Here is a 20,337-nt window from a genome sequence, read left to right as displayed (position 1 = left end):
CAAGAAATAAAAAAGAAGCTTGAAATTTATATGACCCTTGAAAGAAGGGAACATCACTGGGCAAGATCCACTTTTATATTGCTTTACTCCTGAGAGTGTGCCCCAGTCTCAGAGGAGTGGAGCAGAGAAAAAAAAGCTGCAATTTTATTGGCCTGACAGGTTAAAGGAGGATTTGAGACTGCTAAAGAAGCTGGAAATTGAGAGGGAAATATAGGAAAGGAGGAACCCACTAAAAAAGGAACCCAAAGTCTGAGTATAAGATCCCCTCAAATCTTTGGCTGAACCCTGAACTGTGTAAGTGGAGGTGAGACTCCCACAAGCCCAGAAAGGACACGATAGCTTGAAGGTTGAAGGAGCAAGCTGATGGCTGGGTGCGGGAGCTCATGCCTATAATCCCAGCACTTTGGGCGGCCAAGGCAGGAAGATCACTTGAGTTCAGGAGTTTGAAACCAGCCTGGGCAACATAGTGAGACCCCATTTCTACAAAAATAAAAATTAGCCAGATAGTGCATGCCTGTAGTCCTACCTACTTGGGAGGCTAAGGTAGGAGAACTGCTTGAGCCCAGAAGTTTAAGGTCACAGTAAACTATGATCACACCATTGCACTCTAACCTGGGTAACAGAGCAAGATCTGTCTCAAAAAAAAAAAGCTGGGATTTTAGCTCTCCCTAGCTGCAGGGTAGATAAGAGTTTGGAGTCCAAGTCCTGCCAAGTTAAAGGGGCTTAATAAGTACCTTAAACACTTGAGACTATCCATTTGAAACCCCACAAGGGCCACATCTTAGGAGTAAAACATACATTCCAGGACTAAGAAATTTACCCTAAGAGTAAGGACAAAGATCAAAACTGATCTACCAAACCAAAGTATAAAACCCAGCCAGGTGCGGAGGCAGGAGGATGGCTTGAGGCCAGGAGTTCAAGACCAGCCTGAGCAACATACTGAGATTCCATCTATATTAAAAAAAACTTTTTTCATTAGCCGGGCACAGTGGTGCATGCCTGTAGTCCCGGCTACTCAGGAGGCTGAGGCAGGAGAATCACTTGAACCCGGGAGGCAAAGGTTGCAAGGTTGCAGTGAGCCGAGATCACGCCACAGCACTCCAGCCTGGCCAACAGAGTGAGACTCTGTCTCAAAAAAAAAAAAAAAAAAAAAAGGCCAGGCGCAGTGGCTCACGCCTATAATCCCAACACTCTGGGAGGCCCAGGCAGGCGGATCATCTGAGGTCAGGAGTTCGAGATCAGCCTGGTCAACATGGCAAAACCACATTTCTATTAAAAATACAAAAATTAGCCTGGCATGGTGGTGCATGCCTGTAATCCCAGCTACTTGGGAGGCTGATGCAGGAGAATCACTTGAATCTGGGAGGCAGAGGTTGCAGTAAGCTGAGATTGTGCTACTGCACTCCAGCCTGGCGACAGAATAAGACTCCATCTCAAAAAAAAAAAAAAAGAAATTCTTAAAACTGTCAAATAAAAGAAAAGACATTCAGTACAACAAAAATGACAGGTAACTTCTCAAGAGAAAAAATGGATGCCAGAAGATAATGAGTCTTCATCTTTAAAATGCCGAAAGAAGCTGGGCATGGTGGCTCACGCCTTGGGAGGCTCAGGCAGGCAGATCACTGGAGGTCAGGAGTTGAAGACCAGCCCCATCAACATGGTGAAACCCCGTCTCTGCTAAAAATACAAAAAAAATTAGCTGGGCGTGGTGGTATGTGCCTATAATCACAGCTACCCAGGAGGCTAAGGCAGAAGAATCACTTGAACCCAGGAGGTGGAGGCTGCAGTGAGCAAGATCACGCCACTGCACTCCAGCCTGGGTGACAAAGCGAGACTCCGTCTCAAAATAAATAAATAAATAAATAAATAAAAAATGCTGAAAGAAAACAGTCAACCTAGAATTCTATATCCTGTAAAACAGAGGTCCCCAGCCCCCAGGCCACAGACTGGTCTGGGTCCATGGCCTGTTAGGAACCAGGCCGCACACAGCAGGAGGTGAGTGGAGGGCCAGCAAGCATTACCACCTGAGCCCCGCCTCCTGTGAGATCAGTGGCTGCATTAGATTCTCATAAGAGCACAAACCCTGAACTGTGTGTTGGAGGGATCTAGGTTACGCACTCCTTACGAGACTCTAATGCCTGATGATATGATATGGAACAGTTTCATCCCAAAACCTTTTCCCCACTTTGGTCTATGGAAAAACTGTCTCCCACGAAACCGGTCCCTGGTGCCAAAAAGGTTGGGGACTGCTGCTGTAAAACTATCCTTCAAAAATGAAGATGAAATGAAGGTATTTTCAGATAATAAAAGGTGAAACAATGTGTCAGACCTACACCATGAAATATTCTAAGCAAGGTCTTCAGGCTAAGAACTAAAAATAAAATCCTAAGCACCCCAACTGACTGAACAAAGCCTGTTTTGGTTCCAGCCATGACAAGATGGCTTGGGACACACCTCATTATATTCCCTCCCTTTTGTAGTTCAGGCACAACTGACCAGCATTAATGTTAAAATAGAGACCACAAAACTGACAGAATGGACTCTGTGGCAATAAAATACCAAATTACATGTGTTCATGAAGATCATGGGGAAAAAAAGACACCAAATTACAAACAAGACCTACGATCGTGCCAGGTAAGGATTCAGCCACACAGTCTGACTCTTCAAGATCAACTCTGTTCTAACTGCCACAGGGTTCTTCTTTTTCTCTAGCAGCCAAACAAGCACTGTCCTGGATAAGCAATAGGAAAACAACTGCAGCTCACCACCAGATGCCAACTGACCTCCTGTTCCACAAGCCAAAACTATAGCTGTGACTGTATAAGAGACTGACTTCAGTAACTCTCTCCTGACAAGAAGACCACCAGCCACAGACTGGTTCTAGCCAGTTTATAGAGGCTGTGCACTTGAATGCCCTGTCTCCTTGCTTCACCTTTTGAGGTATGGGGCCTGAATATAATGTTGTCTCCACCTCAAAGTGAACATGGAATGCAAAGAACATGCCTGTCTGGAAAAAATAACTGTCAGATACTACGCTTAGTACCTGGGTGATGAAATAATCTATACACCAAATCCCCATGACAGATGTTTACCTATATAACAAACCTGCACATGTACCCCTGAACCTAAAAGTTCTTTTAAAAATGTATGTTTGGGCCAGATGCAGTGGCTCACGCCTGTAATCTCAGCACTTTGGGAGGCCGAGGCAGGTGGATCACGAGGTCAGGAGATTGAGACCATCCTGGCTAACATGGTGAAACCCCGTCTCTCCTAAAAATACAAAAAAAATTAGCCAAGCGAGGTGGCTCACACCTGTAATCCTAGCACTTTGGAAGGCCGAGGCAGTCAGATCACTTGAGGCCAGGAGTTAGAGATCAGCCTGGTCAACATGGTGAAACCCTGTCTCTACCAAAAATACAAAAATTAGCCAGGCATGGTGGTAGACGCCTGTAATCCCAGCTACTTGGGAGGCTGAGGCAGAAGAATCGCTTGAACCTGGGAGGTGGAGGTTGCAGTGAGCCAGGATCGCGCCACTGCACTCCAGCCTGGGCAACAGAGCAAGACTCCATCTCAAAAAAAAAAAAAGATGCATGTTTGGGCTAGGCACAGTGGCTCATGCCTGTAATCCAGCACTTTGGGAGGCTGAGGCGAGTGGATCACCTGAGGTCAGGAGTTCGAGACCAGCCTGACCAACATGATGAAACCCCGTCTCTACTAAAAATACAAAAATTAGCCAGGCCTGGTGGCATGCGCCAGTAATCCCAGCTACTCAGGAGGCTGAGACAGGAGAATCGCTTGAACCTGGGAGGTAGAGGTTGCAATGAGCCAAGATCGCGCCATTGCACTCCAGCCTGGGCAACAAGAGTGAAACTCTGTCTCAAAAAAAATAAATAAAATAAAATAAATTGCATGTCTGTTCAGTACACATGCATCAGGACCCCCTCCATGAATATTCATAACTCCTCCTATAACCTGTTGAATATATATATACTTGGTCAACCCATTCAGCACAAATTCCTGCTCCAACCCCTCCTCCTCTGAAGTGCCTACCTTTCAGGCTCTGCCAAAGGCTACGCTTCCCAGCCTGTGGGATGGCCAGCCTACAGGTTGCAACTCTTTGTAAGAAATAAAGTATCCTTTCCAAATATGTACATTTCTTGAATTTTAAGTTGACAATGCCAAAGGTAAATTATTCCAGATGGAAATTTTCCAGAGGAAATCAAAGTGCTAAAAATGATAAACAGTGGGATAAACAGAAAATATAAATTTTCTTTCTTTTCTTCGGTCTTTTAAAAATGTCAAATTGCGGCTCTTGGATGGGGGGGTGGGGGCAGTATCAGTCTGTCAAGCTGAAAAGGGCAGAATGCCCAAGGCCCAGCAGTGGGTCAGCATGCATGTCAAGGACAAGACGGGAAGCATGTCCAGAGATGAGCTCTCTAACTGGCTTTTTATCCTGCATCTTCTCACTATCCCTTCCCCTTCATCAGGGCCACGCTTAAGGAACCAGGATGTCCTGGGCCAGCTCTGGACTGGCACACATGCCACAGGATTAGAGAAGGCATGTCTGGGACCAACTCTGGCTCAACATGCAAGACATGGGGAAAATTGAGATACCCAGGGCCCAGCTTAAGCCAATGTGTTCAGCAAGGCACAGGAACATGTTGGTCAGGGCTGAGCGGTGTAACTGACCTTTACCCTTTTTTCATCCTCACCTCCCCCTCCCTTTCATCAAACCCAAGCTTTTGGCCAGTGAATCCAGGAAGGGGAAGGGGAAGGGAATATTTCTTAGTTCAGCTTTAGGACAGCATGCCCAACAGCAAACTGTGGGGAGGGAACAGCAGCATGCCTTCAGCTGAGTTTGCCTAGCACAGCTAGGAGTGTTAACCTATGGGGAGACTGAGCAAAAAAGCAAATACACTGAAGAAAACAGGAACCAGATTTCTCACAGTTGGAAAAGCAAGGTATAAAAGTGGAAAAGGGTAAGACTGGAATAAATTCTGTGTCATGGACTGGAATTAGAGGTATCAGTGTGAACTCTAATGTTTAATACATAAATAGATCCAGAAAAAGAGCTATTTGGTTTCCAAATACCATTTCCACTAAAAGCAAGGAGGACTCCTTGGACGACTGTCTGGTTCCAGGGCTGGGACAGGAAAGAACAAGATTAGCTGAAACATCTTGTTTTAGCAAATGTAAGAAAGTGTTTAAAGAAAGACAAGGGCTTGTCAAAAAGACGCCAGATGCACAACATGAATATTCTTGGTGCTATTGAACTGTACACTTAAAAATGGTTAAGACTGGCCGGGCATGGTGGCTCACGCCTGTAATTCCAGCACTTTGGGAGGCTGAGGTGGGCCGATCAGCCGAGGTCAGGAGTTCATAGCCAGCCTGGCCAACACGGCGAAACCCCGTCTCTAATAAAAATTCAAAAATTAGATGGGCTTGGTGGTGCACGCCTGTGATCCCAGCTACTGGGGAGGCTGAGGCAGGAGAATCGCTTAAACCCAGGAGGTGGAGGTTGGATTGAGCCAAGATGGCGCCATTGCACTCCAGCCTGGGTGATAAAGCAAGACTCCACCTCAAAAAAAAAAAAAAAAAAAAAAGGTTAAGACTGGCCAGGAGTTATAGCTCAGCCCTGTAATTCCAGCACTTTGGGAGGCCGAGGTGGGAGAACAGCTTGAGCCCAGGAGTTCAAGACTAGCGTGGGCAACATGGCCAAAATTAAAAGGTTAAGATAGTAAATTTTGTTATGCGTTTGCTTTTTTACTGCAATTAAAAATTAAAATAGGCCGGGCGCGGTGGTTCATGCCTGTAATCCCAGCACTTTGGGAGGCTGAGGTGGGTGGATCACGAGGTCAGGAGATCGAGACCAGCCTGGCCAAAATGGTGAAACCCCGTCTCTACTAAAAATACAAAAATTAGCCAGGTGTGGGTGGCAGGCGCCTGAAATCCCAGCTGCTCGGGAGGCTGAGGCAGAAGAATCGCTTGAACCTGGGAGGCAGAGGTTGCAATGAGCCAAGATTGTGCCACTGCACTCCGGCCTGGGCAACAGAGTAAGACACCATCTCAAAAAAAGTAATAACAATTAAAATAAATAAAAATACAAATAAGAGACCAGAGTCAGCTTAAAGTGCTTCCTACTGGCTAAGTTTGGGACAATTTGAGCTTCAAAATAAATAAGGATACTAGAGAACTACAGTCTTGTAAGTAAAATAAGAATAAATAAGAACTTTAAAATGAAGAAACTTGGCAAGACTATCTCAACCAAGTAACCACAGTTAACATCACCAACATGGGACAAATCGACATTATTTTCCCTGATATGATGCAATGAGAAGAATACATCATCTGTGTGGCAGTCCTATCAAAAACACATAAACTCATGAGAAAAAAACAGACCCAACTGAGAGACATCCTACTAACTGATCTGTAATCTTCAAAAATATCAATCATCAGAGACAAGAAAAGACTAGGAACCATTTCAAGTTCAAAGAGCCTAAAGAGACATGCAAACCAAATGCAACACATGATCCTAAATCTATAAAATCTATGGATCCTAGAGCTATATAAAGAAAGTATCATAACAATCAGCAAGTCTGGGTGGGGTCATGAATTACGTAGCAAGATCAAATGGATGTCAATTTCCTGATTTTAATGATGTCAGAATGGTGTGGTTAGAGTGTCCTTGTACCAAGGAAGGTACAGTTGAAGTGTTAAAGGGTCATGGGGCATTATGTCTACAGTTTATTCTTAATGGTTCAGAAATGTTAACACTTGAGGGATCTGGGTGGAAGGTGTATGAGGGCTCTGTGTACTCTGTATATACTCTGTGTGCTTTAAATCTACTACGTATATATAATTAAATCATTTCGATATAAAAAGGTGAAAAGTCGATTGTTTAAAGCAAAAAAAAAAATCTAATGTAAGATTTATAACACGTATAGAAAGAAAATATATGCCAAAAAGTGTGCAAAAAACAGGAGGGAGTACAAATGGAATGATACTGCGGATAGGTTCTTACACTGTACAAGAAAGAAATGATATTAATGGATGGTAATCTGTGACAAGACATGGATATATATAGCAATATATAGAGGAGTTACAGCCAAAAAGCCAGTAGCAATAGAACAGAGTTAAAAATAATCAAAAAGGAGAAATAAAGGAAGAAAGCACAAAGGGAAAGAGAAAACAAATATCAAAATGATAGACTTAAACATGATGACATCAATTATGTAAACTTCACAATTAAAAGGCAGAAACTATCAGACTAGATAAAAAAGCAAGCTGTAACAAAATGCTCTTTATAAAGCATGCAGTTTAAAACTCCAGACTTGTTGAAAGACACACATCATGCAAACATGCAGCATAAGAAAGTGGGGTAGCCAGGTGTGGCTGGCTCAAGGCGGTAACCCCAGCTTCTCGGGAGGCTGAGGAGGATCACTGAGGCCAGGAGTTTGAGACGACCTGGGCAACGTAGTGAGACCCCATCTCTAAAAAAAAAAAAATTAGCCAGGCATGGTGGCGCACACCTGTACTCCCAGCTACCTGGGAGGCTGAGGTGGAAGATCACTTGAGCCCAGGAGTTCAAGGCTGCAGTGAGTTATGATCATACTACTGCTCTCCAGCCTCGGCGACAGAGCGAGACTCTTCGGCAGTTCCTAAAGTCCCTAAGGCAAAAAAAGAACGTGGTGTGGCTATATTAATATCAGACAAGAGATTGGGACAAGAAGTCTTACTAGAAATAAAGATGGTCATGTCATAATGAAAAAGATTCATTTCAACAAGACATTACGGGCTGGGAGCAGTGGCTCACACCTGTAATCCCAGCACTTTGGGAGGCCGAGGCGGGTGGATCACCTGAGGTCAGGAGTTCAAGACCAGGCTGGCTAACATGGCAAAACCCCGTCTCTACTAAAAATACAAAAATTAGCTGGGCATGGTGGTGCATGCCTGTAATTCCAGCTACTCGGAAGGCTGAGACAGGAGAATCACTTGAACCCAGGAGGTGGAGGCTGCAGTTAGCCAAGATCGTACCACTACACTGCAGCCTGGGTAAGAGAGAAAGACTCCATCTCAAAAAAAAAAAAAAAAAAAAAAAGCTATTATGATCCTAAATGTGTATGTACTTAACAACAGAGCTTCAAAATACACGAAGCCAAAACTAACTAAAGGGAAAAACAAATCCAAAATAATAACTAGAGAACTTAACACCCTCTCTCTCTCAATAACTGACAGGATTAGCTGGATGCAGTGGCTCATGCCTGTAATCCCAGCACTTTGGGAGGCCAAGGTGGCTTTAGGCCAGGTGTTCAAGACCACCCTGGACAACATACTAAAATACTGATACTCTACAAAAACTTCTTAAAAAGTTAGCCAGGGCAGGGCACGATGGCTCACACCTATAATCTCAGCACTTTTAGAGAGGCCAAGGCAGGCAGATCACTTGAGATCAAGAATTTGAGATCAACCTGGCCAACATATTGAAACCTCACCTCTACTAAAAATACAAAAATTAGCCAGGCATAGTGGTGGGCACCAGTAATCTCAGCTACTTGGGAGGCTGAGGTAGAAGAATTGATTGAAACCAGGAGGCAGAGGTTGCAGTGAGCCAAGATCACGCCACTGCACCCCAGCCTGGGCAACAGAGTGAGACTCCATCTCAGTAAATAAATAAATAAATAAATAAATAAATAAATAAATAAATAAAGCAACCATTAAAAAATAAAAATAAAAATTTTTTAAAATTAGCCAGGCTGGGTACAGTGGCTCACACCTATAATCCCAGCACTTTGGGAGGCCAAGGCAGCTGGATCACCTGAGGTCAGGAGTTCGAGAGGAGCCCGGCCAACATGGTGAAACCCCGTCTCTACTAAAAATACAAAAATTAGCCGGGTGTGGTGGCGGGCACCTGTAATCCCAGCTACCGGGGAGGCTGAGGCATGAGAATCGCTAGAACTTGGGAGGCAGAGGCTGCAGTGAGCTGAGATCGCACCACTACACTCCAACCTGAGCAACAAGAGTGAGACTCCATCTCAAAAAAAAAAAAAAAAATTTAGCTGGGCATAGTGGCACACACCTATGGTCCTAACTACTTGGGAGGTTGAGGCATGAGAACTGCAGGAGTTTGAGGTTATACTGAGCTCTGACTGCACCACTACACTCCAGCCTGGGTTACAGAATGAGACCCTGTCTCTGGGAAGAGAAAAAAACAAAGAATTAGGAGACAAAAATTTAGCAGAAAGTTTGGCAGTGTCTTATAAAGTTAAACATATAGTTCCCATAAAATTCAGCAATTCCATTATTAGGTATTTACCCAAAATAAATGAAAACATGTTCACATAATGACTCATTCACAAATGTTCACAGCAGCTTTTTCAAAATACAAAGTAGACTGGGAGGCCGTGGCAAGTGTATCACCTGAGGTCAGGGGTTCAAGACCAGCCTGGCCAACGTGGTGAAACCCCATCTCTACTAAAAATACAAAAATTAGCCAGGCATCGTGGCGGGCACCTATAATCCCAGCTACTCAGGAGGCTGAGGCAGGAGAATCGCTTGAACCCAGGAGGCAGAGGTTGCAGTGAGCTGAGATCACACCATTGCATTCCAGTCTGGGTGACAAGAGCAAAACTCCGCCTCAAAATATATATATATACACACACACACACACACACACAAACTAGAAAGAAACTAAATCTCCAACAAATGAATAAACAAATCACAGCATAAACATACAACAAAATATTACTCAGCAACTGAAACATGCAGCAATATATGAATAAATCTCAAAAACATTATGCTGAGTACAGTGATCCCTGCACAACACAATGTATACTGTATGAATCCATCTGTATGAAGTTCTAGAATGAACAAAACTAACCTATGGTGGAAAAAAATCAGAACAGTAGTACCTTGGGGGAAGGACTTTCTAAGGGGCATAAGGGAATTTTCTCAGTGATGGTAGGTAATGTTTTATTTCTCAGTAGGGGTTTCAGTTACGTAGGAGTATGCATTTGTCAAAATTTAGCTAATATTCACTGAAGATGTGTATATTTGGCCAGGAGCGGTGGCTCACGCCTGTAATACCAACACTTTGGCAGGCCGAGACAGAAGGATTGCTTAAGCCCAGGAATTCAAGACCAGCCTGGGCAACACAGTGAGACCTCGTCTCTACAAAAAATAAAAAAAATTAGCTGGGCATGGTGACAAACCCATTTAGTCCTAGCTACTGAGGAGACTGGGGCGGGAGGATCTCTTGAGTCTGGGAAGTCAAGGCTGCAGTGTGCCGTGATTGCACCACCGCGCTCCAGCCTCTGTGACACAGTGAGACCCTGTTTTAAAAAAAAAAAAAAAGTGTGTTTTCATTGTTACATAATTTTACATCAAAAGAAAACTGTAAGCAAATATTGAACCCTAGTTAATGACATGCATGCTAATGTATTTAGATCAAAGTGAAACAATGTCTGCAATTTATTGAGGAATGCATCAGAAAAATAAAATGAGTTGACGGGCAGGTACAGTGATAAACAAATGCTAGATATGGGATAAAACAAGTATAGCCAGGCCGGGCGGGGTGGCTCATGAGTATAATCCCAGCACTTTGGGAGGCCGAGGTGGGCGGATCATCTGAGGTCAGGAGTTCTAGACCAGGCCCACCAACATGGTGAAACCCTATCTCTACTAAATACAAAAACTTAGCCAGGCGTGATGGCACATGCCTGTAATCCCAGCTGCTGGGGAGGCTGAGGCAGGAGAATCGCTTGAACAAAGGAGGCGGAGGTTGCAATGAGCCGAAATCACGCCATTGCACTCCATCCTAGGTGACAGAGTGAGACTCCGTCTCAAAAAAAAAAAAAAAAAAAAAAAGTATAGCCAACGTTAGTGGCAGAATCTAGGCGATGGGTGTGCAAGTATTCACTGCAAAATTCTTTCAACTTTGGTGTACTCAAAAATTTTCTTTTTTTTTTTTTTTTTTTTTTTGAGACAGAGGCTCCCTCTGTCGCCCAGGCTGGAGTGCAATGGCGCAATCTCGGCTCACAGCAACCTCTGCCTCCCGGGTTCAAGCGATTCTCCCGCCTCAGCCTCTGGAGTAGCTGGGATTACAGGCACACATCACCATGCCCTGCTTATTTTTGTATTTTTGTAGAGATAGCATTTCGCCATGTTGGCCAGGCTGGTCTTGAACTTCTGACCTCAGGTGATCTGCCCGCCTTGGCCTTCTAAAGTGCTGGGATTAGAGGCGTGAGCACCGTGCCTGTCCCAGAAATTTTCATCATAAAATGCTGAGGGTGGAAGAATGTGCTGGAAAAAGCAGACACGGAGGCTGCACACACCTCTTTCAAGGAAGACGGACAATACTAAGTGAGAGGGGGAGCCTTAGAAAGGAACTTGAACTCAGCCTGACATTAGAAGTGCACAGGCAGGTGGGCTATGGTTATTGTCTATACCCAGTAACATGAAAAGTAAAAGCTATGTAAAGGTGATGTATCTAATGGCAGTAATAAATCAGCTAGACATAATCATACCTAGGGTATTTTCAGACATCTGACAGAAAGTCAACATGCACCATAACTGACACTTAGACCTGACCAAGGCATCTCATTAAGAACATGTACCCTTGGCCGGGCGTGGTGGCTCACGCCTGTAATCCCAGCACTTTGGGAGGCCAAGGTAGGTGGATCACCTGAGGTCGGGAGTTTGAGACCAGCCTGACCCACATGGAGAAACCCCGTCTCTACTAAAAATACAAAATTAGCCGGACTTGGTGGCGCATGCCTGTAATCCCAGCTACTTGGGAAGGTTGAGGCAGGAGAATCGCTTGAACCTGGGAGGTAGAGGTTGTGGTGAGCCGAGATCGCGCCACTGCACTCCAGCCTGGGCAAGAGCAAAACTCTGTCTCAAAAAAAAAAAAGAACATGTACCCTTGGCCAGGCACGGTGGCACACATTGGTCAGGACTTCGGGAGGGCGAGGCGGGTGGATCATGAGGTCAAGAGATCAAGACCATCCTTGCCAACATGGTGAAACCCCATCTCTACCAAAAATAAAAAAATTAGCCGGGCATGGCAGCACGCGCCTATAGTCCCAGCTACTCGGGAGGCTGAGGCAGAATTGCTTGAACCCGGGAGGCGGAGCCTGCAGTGAGCTGAGATCATGCAACTGCACTCCAGCCTGGGCAGCAGAGCAAGACTCCACCTCAAAAAAAAAAAAAAAAAAAAAATGTACCCCACCACATAAACCAACAAGGGAAACATTTCGGTTTCCGCACCTGACCAGAGAGCTCATGGTGACAATACACAGGAAGCAAATTTGATTTTTTGAAAAAAACCTGCATGGAATTTTAAACTATAGAATGGACATAAAGATTTAAATAAAGGCTTCTCTCTTTTTTTTCTCCAAGGTACAAAAACAACATGTGAAATGGTATCTCCCACTCCTCAACTAGGTTTCCCTTAAGAACAGTGACACCACGGGTTTAGGCTGACCAGTCTTCTCACTTTCAGAAAAGTGAAAAACCTCCTTGGGTTACAAGACACACCATCATCCTAAGCTGCTAACAAAAGCCCAAATTCCATGTTCCTATTATGCTTATTAAAGGGGATCACTTTCATTGCACATACATCTAATGCCTATGATCAAATGCCCTAATTCTTAACATAATCCAAGCAAAAAATTGTTACTGTTTGGGCACACTTGGGAGAAAAAAAAAGGTCACATTTTTGGCACAGACACAAGGCTAAGGAAAAAAGTTCTTATTTCTACAAAACAAACAAACAAAAAATCCTAGTGGTTCCATTGACAAATCCAAATGTAAACCCCCTCATACCTGTAGAATCATTTGAAGAGCAGTTGCTGTTCTTGACTGAAAGATAAAAAAGCCAAGGAGTGCGAAGCGCGCTAACAAAGATCCACTGTTCACAAGGACACAGCGATGCATGCAGAGGACATGGCTGGGTTCACTGCTCCTGCCACAGATCCCAGAACACAAAGCCTGTCCCAGATGAAATGAATGACATCCCTGACTGTGCCAGCTCCCAAAACACCATACATGTTCTCCCAACCACAAAGAGTGTGCTGTGATTTATGGTTTACATACAGCACAGTGAGGGTTGTCCTGTCACTCTGAGCAGCTCGTCCGTGGCCATGTTGACAGTATAGACTTGGTCCTCAGAACTCACCCCAGAGACCCTAAGGCAGCCAGCAGATGAGGCCAGAATAACCAGCAACATAAGGCTTGTTACTCTTCTGTCTTGATGAGTTACTACTGCACTTCTATCTACAAACTGAACTCTAGGGTTTGCTTCAAAATCACCTGGTGCATTAGCCTTCTAGGGCTGCCAGGACTAAGTATTATAGACTTGAGTGCCTTCAATAATAGAAACTTATTCTCTTAGAGTCTAGATGCTGAAAGTCCAAGATCAAGGTAAATTTAGCAGGGTGGTTTCTCCTGAGGTCTCTCCTTGGCTTGCAGATGGCTGCCTTCTCCATGAGTCCTCAAATGATCATTCCTCTATCTCTGTGTCCTAATATCTTCCTATAAGGACATCCATCAGATTGGATTACGGCCCACACAATTACCTCATTTTACCTCAATCACCTCCTTAAAGACTCCATCTTCAGGCCGGGCATGGTGGCTCAAGCCTGTAATCCCAGCACTTTGGGAGGCCGAGGTGGGTGGATCACGGGGTCAGGAGATTGAGACCATCCTGGCTAATATGGTGAAACCCCATCTCTACTAAAAATACAAAAAAATTAGCCAGGTGTGGTGGCGGGCACCTGTAGTCCTAGCTACTCAGGAGGCCGAGGCAGGAGAATGGCGGGAACCTGGGAGGCGGAGCTTGCAGTGAGCCGAGATTGCACCACTGCACTCCAGCCTGGGTGACAGAGCAACAAGACTCCGTCTAAAATAAAAAACAATAAAAAAAAAAAAAGACTCCATCTTCAAATACAGTCACATCCTGAGGTCCTGGAAATAGGGGCTTCAGCACATGACTCTGAGAGGACACTATTCGGCCCACACAGGCAGGAAGCAGGAATGAAGAGAAGGTGCACATGAAACTGACTGCCCACACATGGGCACAGGGGACTTCATTACATGATTTTTTTTCTTTACATTTGCTTTTGAAGTTTTCATAAAGGTGTTCCTGATCACTCTTACCAAAGCCTGCTCCCACCATCCATCCCCAGGCTCCACTTCCTGCTCTGCAGCCACAGGCTCACCGTACACATTTCAGTCTCCAGCATCTGTGTCTGACACCATTGGTGCTAATAAACAATAGTTTAATGGACAAGTGAATGCATGATGTGGAACACCTCCAGTGGCTTCAAGTGCATACAGAACCAACACCCAACTTCCCAGCCCAAGGACTTCCCAGGACTGGGGGGTCCTCTCCACCTCATCTCTGCTTCTGCACTGCAGGACACAGTCCCGGTCCCAACCTGGCTGGAAGTGGCTGCTGCCTGCCCCATGTCTCTTCTGACATCCTAGGTCTGCCCTTACTCTCTAATTTTAGGTGTAAGTGACCTACTTTCCAAAGTGCAATGTCCCTAACCCTCTTCTCAGTGGGCTAAGCACATAATAGGCAAGGCATGACCAAGTTATCTCACTAAAAACTTGTATCGCCACCACGTAAACCAACAAGTAAATAAGGGTGATTTAAATGCTCAGTTAGGTTTATAGGACTTAATAATGACCATTTACTTACACTGCAAAGTGACAACAAGGAGGGGGCACTGCTGACGGAAATGAAGAAACTGGAAGATCAAGAGTAGGCGCCCCAGTGGGGCAGACTGCAGACGCCCTTCTCGTCTGCAGGGAAGCCCTTCACTGCAATAATATTGCTAAGAGAAACGTTTTGCTTTATACTATCTTCCTCTGAAAGGATGCTCAGAGCAGCCCTGGAAGGTTCTGATGTGCTTTCTGAATCTAAATTACGACAGAATCTGACAATATGTTGAAAATTAACAAATACACACTATGTAAATGGTAACTCTTCAAGACAGAAAAGTAACCAGCCTTATGTTGCCGATCATTCTGGCCTCACCTACTGGCTGCCTTAGGTTCTCTGCTGAGCACCTCCTGCCTGGTTCTCCAGCCTCCTGACCCTGAGTTACCAAGTTGCCATCCAAGAATCACTGCGATAGCTACCCAAGAGGAAAAATTAAACAAAATATAGCAGCCCCAATTCACCTTCTGAACCCAAGTATGGCTTGTGACAGTTATAGAATTGGTTTAGTGGGTCATGACCATGAGCCTTTTTTTTTTGAGACGGAGTCTTACTCTTGTCGCCCGGGCTGGAGCGCAATGGCACATTCTCAGCTCACTGCAACCTCCACCTCCCGAGTTCAAGCAATTCTCCTGCCTCAGCCTCACAAGTAGCTAGGATTACAGGCCCCACCACCACACTTGGCTAATTTTTGTATTTTTAGTAGAGATGGGGTTTCACCATGGCTGGTCTCGGACTCCTGACAGGTGATCCACCCACCTCAGCCTCCCAAAGTGCTGGGATTACCAGCGTGAGCCACCGCACCTGGCCAACCACCAGTTTTAATAGAAAGAAAAAAAAAAGAATTAAAAAATCAGAGCGTTTAAGTGTGGTTCCTTTAAACTTTCACTTCAGTTATACAGACACACACATTTATGTCTGCATCAGGTCAGCATGGAGAAGGTATGGCTTCCTGGTGCCTGCAGTGACCAAATTTTAAAAGGTACTGGTCCAATCCAAGCTTTCAGTTCCTCACAGACACTGGTCCAGCAGTGACTACAGCAGCTGATAGCTCAGGGCCTGTAACCTAGAGGATCTTTTCCCCTCCACTTTTTATTATGGAAATTCTCAAAAATACATAAAAGTAGACAGAACAATACATAACCATTACCAAAGCATTCAGCTATCCCCTTTGTTTCTTCTATTTTGAGTAAAGCAAATCCCAGAAATCATATTATTTCACCTACAAATATCTCAGAATACATGCCTATCAGATCAGAACTTAATTATCATACCCAACAAAATTAATAATTCCTTATTATTTAATAACTAGTCCTACATTTCTAGGGAACTTTATAACCTTTTTTTCTTTTTCTTCTTGAGACAGGGTCTTGCTGTCACTCAGGTGGTGGCACAATCACACTCACTGCAGCCTCGACCTCCAGGGCTCAAGCGATCTTCCCTTCTCAGCACCCCAAGTAGCTGGAACTACAGGCATGCACCACCATGCTCAGCTAATTTTCTTATTTTTTGTAGAGATAGGGTCTCACTACGTTGTCCAGGCTGATCTCAAACTTCTGGGCTCAAGTGATCCTCCCACTTCAGTCTCCCAAAGTGCTGGGATTACAGGCGTAGCCACTACACTCAGCCTATAACCTTTTTCTACCTTAAACAATGCAAATAAATTAGATCAATGTAAAAATATTTAACTTTGATCAGTGTGAAATCATAGCCACCTGGTGGGGCAACCGAACACCAGAGGCAGCAGAAAAGCTGAGACCCACAAGGTTAAGGCCACAAGATGGTTTTTTTTTTTTTGGAGATGGAGTCTTGCCCTGTTGCCCAGGCTGGAGTGCAGTGGCATGATCTCAGCTCACTGCAACCTCCACCTCCCGGGTTCAAGAGATTCTCCTGCCTCAGCCTCCTGAGTAACTGGGATTATAGGCACATGCCACCACGCCCAGCTAATTTTGTATTTTTAGTAGAGACGGGGTTTCACCATGCTGGCCAGGCTGGTCTCAAACTCCTGGTGTCAAGTGATCCGCCTGCTTCGGCCTCCCAAAGTGTTAGGATTACCTACACCCGGCCCTGACAAGACAGCTTTTTTGGGCTGTGATCTGAGTATAAAAATCCACACAACCCAACTTAAGTGCATCCAAGTTTCTAATAAAAAGGAATTACTGTCAGGTGCAGTGGCTCATGCCACCCAGCACCTTGGGAGGCCAAGGTGGGTGGATCACCTGAGGTCGGGAGTTTGAGACTAGCCTGACCAACATGGAGAAACCCCGTTTCTACTAAAAATACAAAAATTAGCTGGGCATGATGGCACATGCCTGTAATCCCAGCTACTCAGGTGGCTGAGGCAAGAGAATCACCTGAACCCGGGAGGCGGAGATTGCAGTGAGCTGAGATCGTGCCATTGCACTCCAGCCTGGGCAACAAGAGCGAAACTCTATCTCAAAAAAAAAAAAAAGGAATTACATAGTGCCACAATGCACAGAACATGAGTCCATACCGTAGGTAGGAGCCTTATTCTCCAAACCCCAAAACAGAACTTGTAGGCTAAAAAGTAGACACTCTGTAGACATCAGGACAGAAGAGCAGCCCCAAGTGGTCACTTCTACTCCCCAGGCCCCACACCTTTAGTGGCCAGAGGACTTTTCTGTCAATGCACTCATTCCTTCAGACGGACCCATGAGTGATCCATCTCCCCATCAGCTCCTGGGGGCCACAAGCTCTTCCTGCAACCCCATCACCCAGTGAGTTTCATGGGACACAAGAGGGGCTCAACAGACATTTGTTAAACAAACCATGGCCCACTTGAGGAAACCCAGGTGTACAGTCATCATAACCACATGTGCTGAGGTGACTTGAGAAAGGGCAGTGAAACACTGGGGCCAAGTTTCCGTGAGACTCACTTTGGGCCATCGGTTCTCTGCCAACTCACTGATTCCTGTGTCCTGAGGAAAATGAGCCCAGGTAAAACAAGCCTGAATCACTGCTTGGCAGACACCAACACAAGTGTCTGAGATTAAAAAGAAAAAAAAAAAAAGGCCCACCTGAGCTCAGGTGATCCTCCTGCCTCAGCCTCCCAAGTAGCTGAGACTATAGGCGAGCGCTGCCGCACCTGGCTAATTTCTGTATTTTTTGTATAGATGGGGTTTTGCCATGTTGCCCAGGCTGGTCTCGAACTCCTGAGCTAAAGTGATCCAGCCTCGGCCTCCCAAAGTGCTGGATTACAGGAGCAGCTACCTTACCCAGCCTAATTCTGCATTTTTTGAAGAAGCTAACTTAGAAGAATTTAAACGTCCAAACTGTACCTTCATAAAACTATTGTCAGTACCTCTGCTACTTATGTCTGAATTTGTGTATAAGTTTAGAGCAATGCAATTTACCTTAATGAGAATGATTTAACCACCGAAGTTATTAAACTGGAGGTGTTCTCACATTGAATGTGGTAGCTGAGCAGGAAGGTTCTGCCAGCTTGCAACTGGCAGAGTACACGAGGTAGTGTTAAGTCATGACCTGGTGAAGAATCCATGCCCCAAAGCTCCTTGTCTGGCTTGTCTACAGGAAACAAGCTAAGACAAGTGGCAGAATACAGAAAAAACACAAAACCCCTGGCTTAAGCAACTACATAACAACTGATTATCTCCTCTAGTGAGAAAATGAAATTAATAATTAACCTGTTTATGCCTAAATTTTTTCATTACCCAACTGGAAAATTCTTGATAATTTTACTGTTTTTTCACTTGTACCCCAAGAACAGTCTTACTGCTCCTCTCTCTCTCTCCCTATTGCTGGGTGTTTCATGTTTCTACCAAAGCTGATAGACAGCTCTAGAAAAAAAAAATCACTCAATTCCATCCTTGCCTATCACACACAGGTAGATGGGCCAGGTACTGTAAGTGGTGCACAATGAGGTCATCAGTCCTTAGCGCGCTCTTGGATCCCGGCATTCCACAGAGCAGATGGCTCACTTTCCGCAAAGCTCAGCATCATCCACACTCGGGCCTGATGGTCCCTGCTAAGCAGCCACCGGGTTAGCACCTCTCCTTTCCAGCTAACTCCTTTTACACTGCTTGGCTCCTCCCTCTTCTGTGCGCAGCACCCATCTCTAATCTAACACCTGCAGGCTGAATCACTATCTTGAGCTATTTTCCAGACTTAAAACATCTTTGTAGATAACCGCAAATTATACTGCACCTAAATTAGACATGCATGGTGCTAACATGAAACAATGAGTTGAGAAAGTAGAGAACCAGCACCACAGGACTCCCTGAAGGCCACCTGGCTACATTCTATTTCAAACAGGACTTTTAAATGGGGCACTCTGTCAAACAAGGTGGTGAGTAGCTGTCAATTAAAGGACACTGCCCTGCAGAGTTCAGGGTAGTAAAATCATAGTTAGGAATTATCGAGGTCTGCTTTAAACTTGTGGATAAAAGTGCGCACACACACATCAAAAAGAAAATGATAGCCAAGACGTGAAGATTATAAAGCATTTATTTGAAAAAGATACATTTTATTAAAATCCATTTTCCACTTTAATGGTAGCTCAATCCACATCGTTTTTCCAGTCTTAAAATGTTTCTTTATCGACTACTATAACCCTTTAATTAAAGCCACATTTTGTAAAACTACATAAACTGGGGTTTGACTATGAACTATGTCCCAAACTATGTCCTAAACATTGAACTATGTCCTAAATCCCACTGCCAAATGTAGCGTCACTAAAATCAATCAATGGTTTTAGGTCTGAGTGATAGTGGACGAGTGAGCTGGCCATAAGGTGAAGGCCACCCTTGCTTTTACTGGATATCCAAAAACGAAGTCCAGTGAGCAGCAAACGTCTCCACGTTAACCACACAGCCCACTAGCTCCAGTTCCAGCCCTGGACAGCTTTCTGGCCCCTCGCCGGGCCCACTTCCTCTGCAGCCCCAGGTCCCGACGCGCAGGGAAGGCCGTCTGGGGCCGAGGTCGGGGCGAGCCGCTGCCCGGGCCAGAGGAAAGGCGCGGCGCTTCCTGCCCGCCCGGCCGCGAAAGCCCACCTGACCATTGTCCGGGGTCTCGCCCTGCCCCGCCCCGCCCCGCCAGCTGGCCCACTGCCCCCACCCGGGCCCCGAGCAACACCCGCCCACCCCACCCTGGCCCCTCAACCCAGCCGCCCGCCGACCACAGCAGCAGGACGCCCCCGCGCACGCTCACCTTCTTGCCCTTCTTGCCCTCCTCTTCCATATCGCCGCGTGCGGCTCCCGCGGCCCGCCCGGCCCGCCCCGGGAGCCCCGCCGCCAGCAGCCGCTACATGCTCGACCCGGGCCCACCGCCCCCGCGCTCCCGGCGCCGCCCGCCAGCCGGGCCCGAAGTCTCCGCCCCGGCCGCGCCCCGCACCCGCACTTCCGGGCCCGAGAGAGCAGGCCCCCCCTCCGCCCCGCCCAGGCCCCACCTTCCCAAGCGCAGGCCCCGCCCACGGTTGTCGCTCATCCTCACTTTCAGGCCCAAGGGAATCGGACCCGCGGCGATCAGACCCCGCCCCTTCAGGGAGAACACGGCCCGTTGGCCCCGCTCACGGCGAGAGCACCGCCCACAGGCTGAAGATCCTGCCCCTTCAGGACGGCCGAGAACGCGCCTGCCTT

The 20,337-nt window shown here is 45.9% G+C and overlaps 1 protein-coding gene across 15 annotated transcripts in view; it reads right to left on the bottom strand.

Moving 5' to 3' along the window:
* Positions 1–20,337, bottom strand: part of CCM2 (CCM2 scaffold protein) — a 90,601-nt gene that overhangs the window by 56,259 nt on the left and 14,005 nt on the right. For 2 of the 15 annotated variants that reach the window (XM_055347788.2, XM_055347798.2), the window contains exon 1: positions 19,910–20,091. The exons of 8 other annotated variants lie outside the window; for them this stretch is intronic. In XM_055347788.2, coding sequence (XP_055203763.1) covers positions 19,910–19,939 — 30 coding nt within the window. In that variant the 5' untranslated portion in view covers positions 19,940–20,091. Of the gene's footprint in view, positions 1–19,909; positions 20,094–20,337 lie in introns of those variants that run through there. 5 more of the 15 variants (XM_055347794.2, XM_055347801.2, XM_055347791.2 and 2 more) reach the window with 4 other exon arrangements.

This window comes from Gorilla gorilla, chromosome 6 (genome assembly GCF_029281585.2).
Source record: "Gorilla gorilla gorilla isolate KB3781 chromosome 6, NHGRI_mGorGor1-v2.1_pri, whole genome shotgun sequence".
Taxonomy (NCBI): domain Eukaryota; kingdom Metazoa; phylum Chordata; class Mammalia; order Primates; family Hominidae; genus Gorilla; species Gorilla gorilla.
The sequence above is the reverse complement of the archived record's forward strand: the minus strand, read 5'-3'. Positions and strand labels throughout refer to the sequence as shown.